The sequence below is a fragment of the Chiloscyllium punctatum genome, chromosome 3 (assembly GCF_047496795.1).
Source record: "Chiloscyllium punctatum isolate Juve2018m chromosome 3, sChiPun1.3, whole genome shotgun sequence".
NCBI lineage: Eukaryota > Metazoa > Chordata > Chondrichthyes > Orectolobiformes > Hemiscylliidae > Chiloscyllium > Chiloscyllium punctatum.
The window spans coordinates 127,537,878-127,549,969 of NC_092741.1; the positions used below are offsets into that span (position 1 = coordinate 127,537,878).

Below are 12,092 nucleotides of genomic sequence, written 5' to 3' on the forward strand. Positions count from 1 at the left end.
TGATTTTCTGCTCAAAGTCAAGACGTTGGACTGCTGTCACACCCTCCAAACCCTTTTTACACATATTAGACATTTACACATTTCTGTGTTGATAGAAGTACAGTGAAAAATTAACTTCAACCTTGACTTAAGTTCAGTGTTATTGTTGACCTATGGGGTCAGCTTGTTAACTCTGTTTGGCAGCTATGGTCACAGTTGTCTCAGCTTACGAGCTCATCTTGCATGACTTCAGTCTGAACTTTCACTATGACACACACACTTTTGGACTGCAATCAACCAACATTGATCATCAGATACAGCAGCACATTTGGATGCCTATGTGTCGATAGAGTTGCTCCCACTTCCATTCTGGAAGGGACAGACATCAAGGTTTGAATTATGTGCCTTGGCATTGATCACAGACTTCACAATTTAGTAATGCACTGTCTTTTTTTATGCATCTTTTTTCTACTGGCATTAGGCTGAGGTGCTCATCAGAATCCTCTGCAGCAGAAGTAGTTCATGATCTCACCTTCTGATGAACTGGTACCTATGTTAACTTTGCTTCCTGCCCTGGCTGCAGACTAATCCTGGAGCTCTCACATGCAGATCTTGCCTCTATATCCTTGAAATGACCAGTGTCAATATCTGGGCTGTAGTTGTGAGCTGTGCTTCCACTGACTGGCCAGATTGCACTTTTTTTTGGGCTATCTGCCAGGAGAAAAGCGCAAGGGCAAAGTCTTTGATCCAAGGAAAGAACGGAAGTAAAAAGTGCAAGCTTGTACAACTGCATTAAATCTGCACTATTTTGGAAAAAGGAGATGTAGTATGGGAGAAGAAAAATATATTATAAGCATTGTCTCATCTTCAACGATTTCAAAGGCCTCTGACTGTGAAGTCAACAACTGATGTCCCAACAATGGCCAACACAGATTCCTCCCTGTACACTTGAACATGGCAGTCCTGGTTTCTCCCCTCTCGTTGGCTCTTGCTGCCTCTAATGATGTGTCATCTTGGCCTGCAAGAGTACAGCAAGTGTGTCAGTAGATGGCTGAGTTGAGAACGTGAAGATTGTATTCCAAGATGGTGTTGCAGCTATCTCAGTTTGAGCCACCATGACAGTTTAAACTATGGCAGCTTATCAACTTCCATGAGAATGGACTCCTTCAGTTGTCAGGTATCTGATCAGGAGAGATTAAGATTGACCCCCTCCCACAGTTGGGCTCAACGTTTGATGCTTTCCACTGAAAGGAGAGAATGCAAGTCCGAGAAAGGTAGTTGAAAACAATGGCTGATCTTAATGAGCTAGAAGGGCATTTACAATCCAATTTCTACTGGCCTTTGAAAAGTCATTACCATGCAAGTTCTGTCATCAAGTAAGACAACATTCATTAACCCACAATTTCATTGTTCATATGTTATAAAAATCAACATTAATACTTCAGTTGAGGTTTTTAAAAAATACGAGGTGGCAATTTCCCCTTGGAGACTCTTTGAATGTAACTGCAGCAATCTCATTCTAAAATATGAAACTGCTTTGAAAATTATCTTGGAAGAAATGTATTGCACCGCGTCCAACTTCAACAAAATGGTATCACTGGGGAAACACTAGGTGTAAACTTCATCTCTGCAAATTGACTGATCGTGTGACACTACATTTATTGGACAGACGGAGTAAAGGTTACCCAGGAGCGATTAAAAGATAATGTGATTGAGGGAATTCAAGTGATCCCAATGGTTAAAATAAAACTCAAGTACTGTATAACTGTACTAATCGATTTTACAGCAAGATTATTATTTTCAACTCAATCCAGGATAATTACTGAGTTCACACTAACAACTTTATTAGAATACTTAATTAAATGGATACATTCATTGGTAGTGTTCATAATTAAGGATTAATAGATTAAAATTATAATTTCATTTCAAATTTAGCCATTAACAATCAAGTATCTCTCATTAGAAAAGTATGTGAAAGAGACAGTCAGTCCTATCAATCAGGACTCTTCATCTCACACGTCACTCTATTTTTCTATTTATAACATGTATTGTATCTCAGGAAAATATGTTTGTGTAATGTGGAGTTTTGTCCTGAGATAAGTAGCTCTATTAACAGCACAACACTGTAATCATCGAATGTCATCTCAGTTCCCAAATAAGGAGGAGATGATTGTGTAATGATAATGTCAATGCACTCTTAATCCAGGAGTACAGGTGAATGTTTTTAAGACATAGATTCAAACCCTACCATGGCAGGTTGTGAAATTTAACATCGACTGAATGAAGTAAAATAACTAATTATTCTGAATTTAAATCTTGCCTCAATTACAATGACCATGAGAACGATGGTCACCAATTTCTTTTTTGTGAACAATCTATCTGGTTCACCTATGTCCTTTCGGGAGGGAAATCTGCTATCATTACCCAGTCCTTACATATAACTCCAGACACAGAACAATGTCTGTACATCTCACTGCCTTCTGAAAGCCACTCAGTTCAAGGGCAATTAGAGATGAAAAACAAATGCTAGCCTGTCCAGTAACATCCATATCTCATGAAAAAATAAATCACACAACATCTTTCACCATTCAAGCACATGACACATTTATTTGCAGTAGACTGTAGTTTTGTTTTTACACTAAGTTAAACTAGTTTACGAATGATCAGATCTTCTGACTAAACTAATTCTAAGTGAAATTAGGTCTCATTCCAGTGTCAAGTTAAGCCCCATATGGGACTCAATCTGCATTTAGACACAAAACCACTTTCTATGAACAGTACAATTGGAGGGCAAATCTCCTCAAATGCACTTCAAGGAGGGGGAGGCATCTGATTTGCTGGCAGTCAATGGGCCCATCTGTTATATCTCCTCTGAGCTGGTGTCAACTTCTCACTTTTAACCAACACAAAAGCTTTTGCTGGGCAGTTTATTTTGTTTCAACCCAAAGGCACCTGATGCCAGCATGTATCTCAAAACCTAACAGAATCCAGCTTCTAAAACAATCACGGTCAGGTTGCAGCTGTACAAGACATTGGTTAGGCCACTTTTCGAATATTACGTTCAATTCTAGTCTTCCTGCTATAGGAAGGATGTTGTGAAACTTGAAAGGGCTCAGAAAAGACTTACAAGGACGTTGCCAGGGTTGAAGACTTTGAGCTGCAGAGAGAGGCTGAATTGGGAGGAACTATTTTCCCTGGAATGTCAGAGACTGTGGGGTGACTTCATAGAGCTTTATAAAATCATGAGGGGCATGGATGGGGTAAATAGACAAGGGCTTTTCCCCAGGTGGGAGAGTCCAAAACTAGAGGACATAAGTTTAAGGTGAGAGGGGAATGACTGAAAAGGGATCTAAGGAGCAACTTTTTATGTAGAGGATGATGCATGCATTGAATGAGCTGCCAGAGGAAGTGGTCGAGCCTAGTACAATTACAAGCATTAAATAGCATCTGGATGGGTATATAAATAGGAAGAATTTAGAGAATATGGGTCAGTTGTTGGGAAATAGGACAAGATTTATATTGGATATCTGGTCGGCATGGACAAGTTGGACCGAAGGATCTATTTGCATTCTGCAGATCTGTAAGACTCCAAATGGCCACCTTTTAATTTTTGTGCATTGCATTATTTTTAAAGAAGTGCAAGATCAGGATTTGAAAACTGCACAAAAAAAGCATCTTAGAACAGAGAACATTAAACCATAAGATATAGGAGCAGAATTAGGCCATTTGGCCCATTGAATCTGTTCAGGCATTTGATCATGGCTGATAGGTTTCTCAATGCCATTCACCCACCTTCTCCCTGCAACCTTTGATCCTCTTACTAATCAACAACCCATCTTAAATGTGCTCAATGACTTAGCCTCCATAGCCTCCTGTGGCAATAAGTTCTACAAATTCTACACCCTCTGACTGGAAAAACTCTTTCTCATTTCAGTTCTAAAGGAATGTCCCTTCACTTTGAGACTTTGCCCTTGGGTCCTACGAGAATAAACTTCTCAACATCCCTTCTTTCTGGGCCTAAGTATTCTTTAAGTTTAAATTAAATTCCACCCCCCACCCCCACCTCATCCTTCTAAACTCCACTGATTACAGACCCAGAATCCTCAACTTCTCTTCATATGACAAGCCCTTCATGCCTGGGATCATTCTTGTGAACTTCCTCTGGTTCCCTCCAAAGCCAGCACATCCTTACTTAGATACAGGACTAAAAAGCAGATCAAAGAAGGGATGTGATGGAAGCTGAGGAGCTGGGAAAACATCAGCAATCTTCTGGGAAGGAAAATGAAGGAACTGAGCAGAAGGACTATCACTTTCAGTATGATAAGGTGCTCGATAGCTGTGCAAAATCGGTCAGGGTTTAATCAGCACCCGATTCCAATCGATGTGAGTTGGGTGAAGCAATCTGTAAATTTACTGACAGTATGTTTGCTGTTGCATGAAAGGCTGTCAGTGCCAGTTTGGTCCCAAAAGCAAATGTCACATTTGGTATTTGTTTTTGTTTCATTTCTTGAACAACAGGCGGAAAGGCAAAGTTCATAGTTTCAACTGTTTGAAGGCTCTCCAACATGTGATTTTCTTCAAGTAAAAAATTACCAGATATTATTCAACACTGGGCATAGAGGAAAGTGTAGAACTCCCTAAAGCAGTGTTCTAACATGATGAAGCACTCAGTGCAGGGCAGCACAGTGATTCACTGGTTAGCAGTGCTGCCTCACAGTGCCAGGGACCTAGGTCAAATTTCACCCTTCGGTGTCTCTCGGAGTTTGCACACTCTTCCTGTGAACAGAGGAACCTCAATTATCTGAATACCAATTATCGGAATATCGGATTAGCCGAAGGAGATCTTGAAGTCTCATTACATCAAAGACACGTCTCCAACAGTGATCGTATCTTTTGTTTACAGTGTTTAAACAGGCACCGTCTCCAAATGACTGACTGCTCGCCCTCTCTCACTTTCTCCCCACACTTTTCCTGGAGTTCTACACAGGGGTGTACCCTAAACCCTCCTTCTCCACACGATCTCTCTAACATTGTTCTGCACAGGGCAAAGGTGGAACCTGTCAAAACGTTGCAGTAAAACGTTGTGTGTGTGGCTGCATGTGTCTGTGCGTGTGTGTGTGTGTGTGTGTGCGCTATCTGGAGACTTATCACACAAAGGCAACTGCAGCAGCAGCAGTCTTGTTGGTGTACAGTCCGGCTGCCCCAGAGAGGGGGTAATGTTGGACAGGGTGGGGGCAGGGGCAGGGGGTTGGGGGGGAGGTGTTGTTTGGGGACGGAGTTGGGGTGACGGTGTTGTACGGGCTCAGGGGCAGGGGAGGCGAGGGTCAGGGCGGAACCTCACATGGTGTGTGCTTCTGCAGTCTCCTGAACGGGGTGCAAACTTTAAAAACTTCGAGCCCCAGAAGAAAGGCATTTAATCAATTAACCAGATAATCGATAGTCCAAACATAGTGCCCGCCCATCACGTTCAGATAATTGAGGTTCCCTTGTATATGTGCATTTCCTTTGGGTGCTCTGTAATGTACATTTGTTTTTCCAATGAATTGCTAACTGTGTGCTCTTTTTATCTCCCTCCTTATTGAAGCATAGTTAAGGCATATTTGTGGCTGGTATTGTTTGACCTGGTGTTTTAAATAAGTCACCCACATTAGAAATATCAAAAGGCCCCAAGAGTGGTGAATAGGTTGGCTGCTGATGAATCTACATGATAGCAAAAATGTGGCATCTTAAACCATAATGCATACATAATGAGCAAAGCGGTGGACAATTGTGAAGGATAATTTGCTTGAGCTGACAGAGAGAAAGCCTTCATGAAGCTCCCTAATGTACATCCATCCAAGCAGCAGCAGACCCCCCCCGCACCCCCCCCACCCCGGGATAAAGGAGCCTGAGAGTACAAGTCTACCTGGCACCTCTATTGAATGGCAATACCACTGAAAGGGCGGTGGCTTTTATTGGTATTGTCTGATTCCAAGTCCTAGTTGATGATAGTGGGGATGCTTTTCTTTGAGAATGGCAACAAGTAAAGGGGCTCTCAAGCCCCAGGCCTTGTTGCCTTGGCTTGCCCCCAGGCACAGCTGCCCAGTTCAGTAGCTGTACACTATCTCAATTTGCAAATCATGACCACAGCCCATACCCCTCTCTCAGAAACAAAACTAAGGTGAGAATGGGGTTTGGGGGGCAGTCTCACAACTTGCAAGTCAGGAAAGGGCCTAATTTGTGATTTGCAGGTCGGTGTGGAAATTCTGAATGCTAATCCCACTTGTAGTAAAAGGAAACAAATGGCATTTAAATATCAGGAATGTCATTGCAAATTCAGAACAGATTGGAAATCATCTGCAAAGTTTGAATATCCTGAAAAAAAATATTGGTTTTGCGACACAGAAAACAATACCCAAGGTAGTTTAGTTTTGCTCTAACTATGCAATACTGTCACATTATAACAGCAGCCATATTTATCAAGTGTAGTGGCTTAAACATAATATGAAGCGTAATTCAACATTTTGTCCTTGTAATATTAACATTATACTTTAACAATATGTTCATTCCACATGTAATTTTGTTTGCAAGTAAATATAGGTCATACCATACAGCAATGTAGTCGTTCACTGGTTCTGTCTGTAGCAGTGTGAAATTGATGTAAATCCCATGTCCTGGAGGTACTGTAATGAGCCAACTACAATCCATTGAGTTTGGATATTCATTTGGAAACCCAGGGGAGTAGATCGTACCATTTCGAGATGTTATGTTGAGGTTACAGGGAGCTTTAAAACAAACCAAACATGCAACACATTTAATCATGTTGTCAATCAGTAGATATTATATATATATAATACAAAAACTTTCATTGATCATGTGTCCTTCCCAGCATACTGAAAGAATTCACAATCAGTGAAGAACCCTTAGAAGTGGAATCACCTTTGAAAGAAATAAATGTCATAACCAATTTCTAAACAGCACGCTCCCACAAACAGCAAGTGGTAATGATCAGATTGGCTGCTTTTGGAACGTAGATCAAAGGAGAACAGCTGTCAGATCACTTTTGAGTTTTCAGAACTCCCCTGTTCTTGCTTCAAATGGTAAAATATGTCCTTCAGTGTAAAAACAAGCAGGGTCTCAGAAAAAAAAAGACTCATTAGAAATTCAGCACCTCTGAAAGTGCAACACTTATGGTATTGCATTGGAACACCAGCATAAACGAAGTGACCAAGTACACGGAGTGTGACATGAGTGCTAACAACTGAGCTGGAGCTGAAACTTACACAGATCTTTGACTTCTGTTGGAATTTTCGAAGTGGCTGCACGGCCTAATTATGAACATAGAAACAAGGAGTAGGAATAGGTAATGTAGCCCCTTCAACTTGCTCCTTCACTTAATAAGATCAGGCCTGATCTCACTGTAACCTCAAATCCAGATTCCTCCCACCCCAATGAACTTTCACCTCCTTGCTTAAAATAATCACTCCATTTTAGGACTCTGCTTCTATTACCTTTTCAGGAAGAAAGTTCAAAAGACTTACAACCCTCTGGGGGAAAACAGAACATGCTGCATCTCTGTTTCAAATCGGTTTGCTCTTTATTTTGAAATGGTAACCTTCAGTTTGAGACACTGCCATAAGAGGAAGCATCTCCTCCATATCTCCCTTGTCAAACACACTCCAGTATCTTATATATTTCAATCAGGTCACATCTTATATTTTGAGATTCTATCAGGTAAAAGCCTCACCTGTCCTCATTAGACAACCTGCCCATTCTAGGTATTAGTCTTCTCTGCACTGCTCCCCCCACATTTATAGGGAGAAAGTGAGGACTGCAGATGCTGAAGATCAGAGTCAAAAAGTGTGGCACTGGAAAAGCACAGCAGGTCAGGCAGCATCTGAGGAGCAGGCTAGTCAACTTTTCCAGCATAAGCTCTTCAGGAATGTGGGAAGGGGGGCGCACATGGGGACTGAGAGATAAATTGGGGGGGGGGGGGGGGGGGGCGTTCGGTTGCTGAGGGGAAGGTGGCTGGGAATGCCGTAGGTAGATGAAGATGGGGTGAAAGTGATAGGTCGGAGCAGAGAGTGGAGCGGGTAGGTGGGAAGGAAGATGGATAGGTAGGACAGTTTAAGAGGGCAGTACCAAATTGGAGGGTTGGATCTGGGATAAGCTGGGGGAAGGGGAAATGAGGAAACTGGTGAAATCAACATTGATTCCGTGTGGTTGAAGCGTCCCTCGATGGAAGATGAGATGATCTTCCTCCAGTCGTTGGGTGGCTAGGATTTGGTGGTGGAGGTGGCCCGGGACTTGCATGTCCTTGGCACAGTGGGAGGGGGAGTTGAAGTGGTTGGCCACAGGGCAGTGGAGTTGTTTAACGTGTGTGCCCCAGAGATATTCTCTGAAATGTTCCATAAGTTGGTGTCTTGTCTCCTTGATGTAGAGGAGACCACATAGAGAGCAACAGACACAATAGATGAGGTGTAAAACCTATGCACACACCTACCCCCTCACCTCCATCCGAGGCCCCAAAGGATCCTTCTATATCCAGCAGTGATTTTCCTGCACATCCAAACACCTCATCTCTTGTGTTCATTGCTCATGATGCAGTCTCCTCCACTTCAGGGATGCCAACTTGCAGAACGTTTCAGAGAACATCTCTGGGACACACGCACTAAACAAATCATTTTCCACTTAGGAAGCCTCCAACCACATGGAATCAGTGTCAATTTCACCAGTTTCCTCATCCCCCCTTGCCCCACCTTATTCCAGATCCAACCTTTTAACTCAGCACCACGCTCTTGAACTGCCCTACCTGTCCATCTTCCTTCTTAATTTCTATCTGCTTGACCCTCTTCTCCAACCTATCCATATCACCCCCACCTCCATCTACTTATCACATTCCTGGCAACCTTCCCATCAGCTCCAACCCTCTCACATTTGTCTCACATCCCCCTTTGGCCTCCATGACATTCAAGATGAAGAGCTTATGTTCAAAACGTTGACTCTCCTGCTCATCAGATGCTGCCTGACCAGCTGTGCTTCGCCAGTGCCACCATATTTGCATCCTTCCTTCAATGACCTGTGGCTGAGGGGGAAATCCCATTCACTCAACATGAAGACCATACCAGCCCAGCACTGAACCAAGAATACATTTCAGTTTCTCACCTTCTTGAAATGGTTGGTGAATGTGAGCTTCAATATAATCCACTGGACCTACCTTTATGCCAGTCTAGAGAAATTTAGAAGTATGAATAGCGCAGAATACTTTGTCAAATTTTATAAAGAGGTGCCTGGAAAAACCTAATGTCTATTCAGTTGGTAGACCATCAGAACACAATGGTGGAAAGCTTGTGTACCTCAAAAGCCCAAAAAGGTACTGGCAGAGCTGCCTCTGCAAGATACTACAAATTCATTGGAAGGATAGACATTCAATTATCTGCTTTATCACTCAGGTCTACATGCCTGATGAAGCACAGACCACATTCGATCAGCTCCATTGGACAGACCATAGAATTCTCCTACATGGGGGACATGGGACTCTTGAAACAAGTGCTTGACTCAGAGCTTCGACATGGCAAGTGAGCCACAGGTGGGCAGACAGAGTGTTTCAAATCGCTTCCTGAAAACATCCAACATACCCAACAACACTTGAGAAACCTTGGCCTAAGACCACCCAAAAGGGAAAGGAAAGCACCTGGGAAGGATCTTGTCTAAGACCTGATGACAAGCTGAAGTCAGACATTAGCAAAGAAAACAGCACGTGGCAACCCAGACTTCCCACTCTTCCATTCCCCCAAACACTGTCTGACCCCATCTATGACAGAGACAGCAGATTTTGTATTAGAGTCTTACTCACCTGAGATCTAATTTTTAGGATGGAAGCGAGTCATGACGGACTGCCAAAGAGAACAAGAACCAACAGATTGATACTGTACACGGTACTCCAAATGTTGTCTCTCCATTGTAGCATCAGAAATCAGAAGATGCTGTGACAAGTATAAAACCTCATTGGACGACTTCACAAGAAATGCTGGTTAAGGTATTGTACAATGATTCCCAAATCTTCAGACCAAGCAAAGACTGCAAGATTTACAAGATCATTTAATTTTCATCCAAGCTCCAATAGTTTCACCCTAGTGTTCTTGGGGAGATGCTTGTTTATTATGGAGGCTGTCTACATATCAACATAGGCATTACTCTTGAAAGTTCCAGCTGTGTCATGCTAACTTGGAAAAACTGGATTGAAGACATCATCCCAATCCTTCACGTTCGGTGGAACTGGCAGCAAGTGTGCTGAGGTTCCAAGAGCCTCAACATCAAGGTTCTCCATAAATAGGTCTTCAAAAGCAAAGCTATGATGGTCTCAGGGCACAGATCAGGTAAATCCTCAACCACATATAAAGGCAAAGAACTATCAGCTTGTTGAACAGTTGAGAATAAATTCCTGACTGGGACAATGAGATTTAAAACTTTGGAAGCAGAAAGCACATTGCCATTGGTCAACTGTCACTTAAAATGAATAGTGCTCAATGAATGCATCAAATTGGGTGATTAATGGATCTTAATAAATTGTTTGCTGTTCTGATCCAACAAGATGTCAGCAGGTTCCTTATGCTCTTCATCTGGATGATTGTCAGCAACTCTATCGTTATCAATATCATCAAACCGAGCAGGTATTTTATTAACTTTATTGAAATATTAATGGTCTTGGTCTGGCAGAATGCTACACAAGCTGAGGAAAAGCTTATCTGTTCATCCTGATTGCTCACACAATGGCAAGATACCTGTCTTGTGAGTTACAGAATTTGACCTTGTTGTGTGAAGGTCTAATGGTCCCACACTTCTAGGGAGGAGGAAGCTATGGCATGGAGAGCGCTGGCATCAGCTAATGAGTACATTTCATCGAATAATTAATGTAAGCAGTGCGAGATTGCTAGCTTATTAAATTTCTAAGTGCATGACCTGAGCTTGAGCTATTATGCCTCTTCTTCACTGGGCTGGAGTGAATAAGTTGTTGCCTTAATGAACCACTTTGCTCTCCAGTGGGAGCAACAACTCTTTATCAAGAGGTAGACAATAACACTGAGCCCACCTTTTGGCAAGGGGTAATCCTCAAAAATGGCCCACAGACATTGATACACATTCTCAGGCCTCTCATCTGATAGCAATTCAAAACCAAATGGTTAAACTTCAGTTAAACTTACCACCAAAGAAAAGTACATTATAAGGACAGAAAGGTGGCCATGCTCCCAGGGGGACCATGGACACCCTGTCACTAGTGAATCATAGTCACATTGATGGTTTCCCTCAATGGAAGGGACTCGAATGTTAAAATCCAGCGAGACAGGTCAGGAATACATAAGACTGTATTATCACATCAATTATGACCTGAGAGGGAGTATTAAATGAAACAAACAGGTTGAGGTAGTTTTGCAAAATAAAACTTCAATAAGCTGACTTATGCTAATCTTTGTGGAATAAATTTCTTAAATTCTGTCAGCAAAAGTAATATGCCCTTTAGGATACAAATGAAGTCAGTCAGGCAGAGTGGCATACCCATCTACCTATGCTGAAGATTTCAAACTGATCACTTTCCTTCTTTTATCTTCTGAATAAAGGAACACGGAGATTAATCTGAAATGTTACTGTGAATTACACTGTACATTGCACATTTTAGTGATAACATTGGCACTTCAGTTTTTAGAAACTGAAGCATATTAATTTGCATATCCATTCAGCCTAAGTCTTCTAAACTTATATTACTTACCCGAAAGAGTAAAATCTGTTGTGATGTCCTTATACAACATCAGTTATATTGCCACCAGAAGCTATAAAGTGAGAGAGCCTGATAAGTAGTGCAGTTTCTAAATATGACACGATGCAGTTTATGTGACATGAATGAATCTCATCACAAATAATCTTGCCATACTGCTTTGGTTTGTTCCAAGAGCAAATAATAATTATACCAATAAAGAAAATTGGGCAATATGAGAACATTCTGGTTATAGCACAGGTTTAGATGCCTGCAATTTTCAAATTTCTAATTGTGTATTTAGCAGGAAACCATTTTTGGGCTGGAATACGGGAGAGCTACATGGGGAGTACAGCTCATACCCTTCATCAGGTTTATAGGC

The 12,092-nt window shown here is 41.9% G+C and overlaps 1 protein-coding gene across 3 annotated transcripts in view; it reads right to left on the minus strand.

Annotated features, from left to right (window-relative positions):
• LOC140464913 (CUB and sushi domain-containing protein 1-like) overlaps positions 1-12,092 on the minus strand; it is a 2,358,623-nt gene that overhangs the window by 239,406 nt on the left and 2,107,125 nt on the right. For all 3 annotated transcript variants that reach the window (XM_072560545.1, XM_072560536.1, XM_072560527.1), the window contains exon 43: positions 6,566-6,743. In XM_072560545.1, the coding sequence (XP_072416646.1) occupies positions 6,566-6,743 (178 nt within the window). The remainder of the gene's footprint in view (positions 1-6,565; positions 6,744-12,092) is intronic.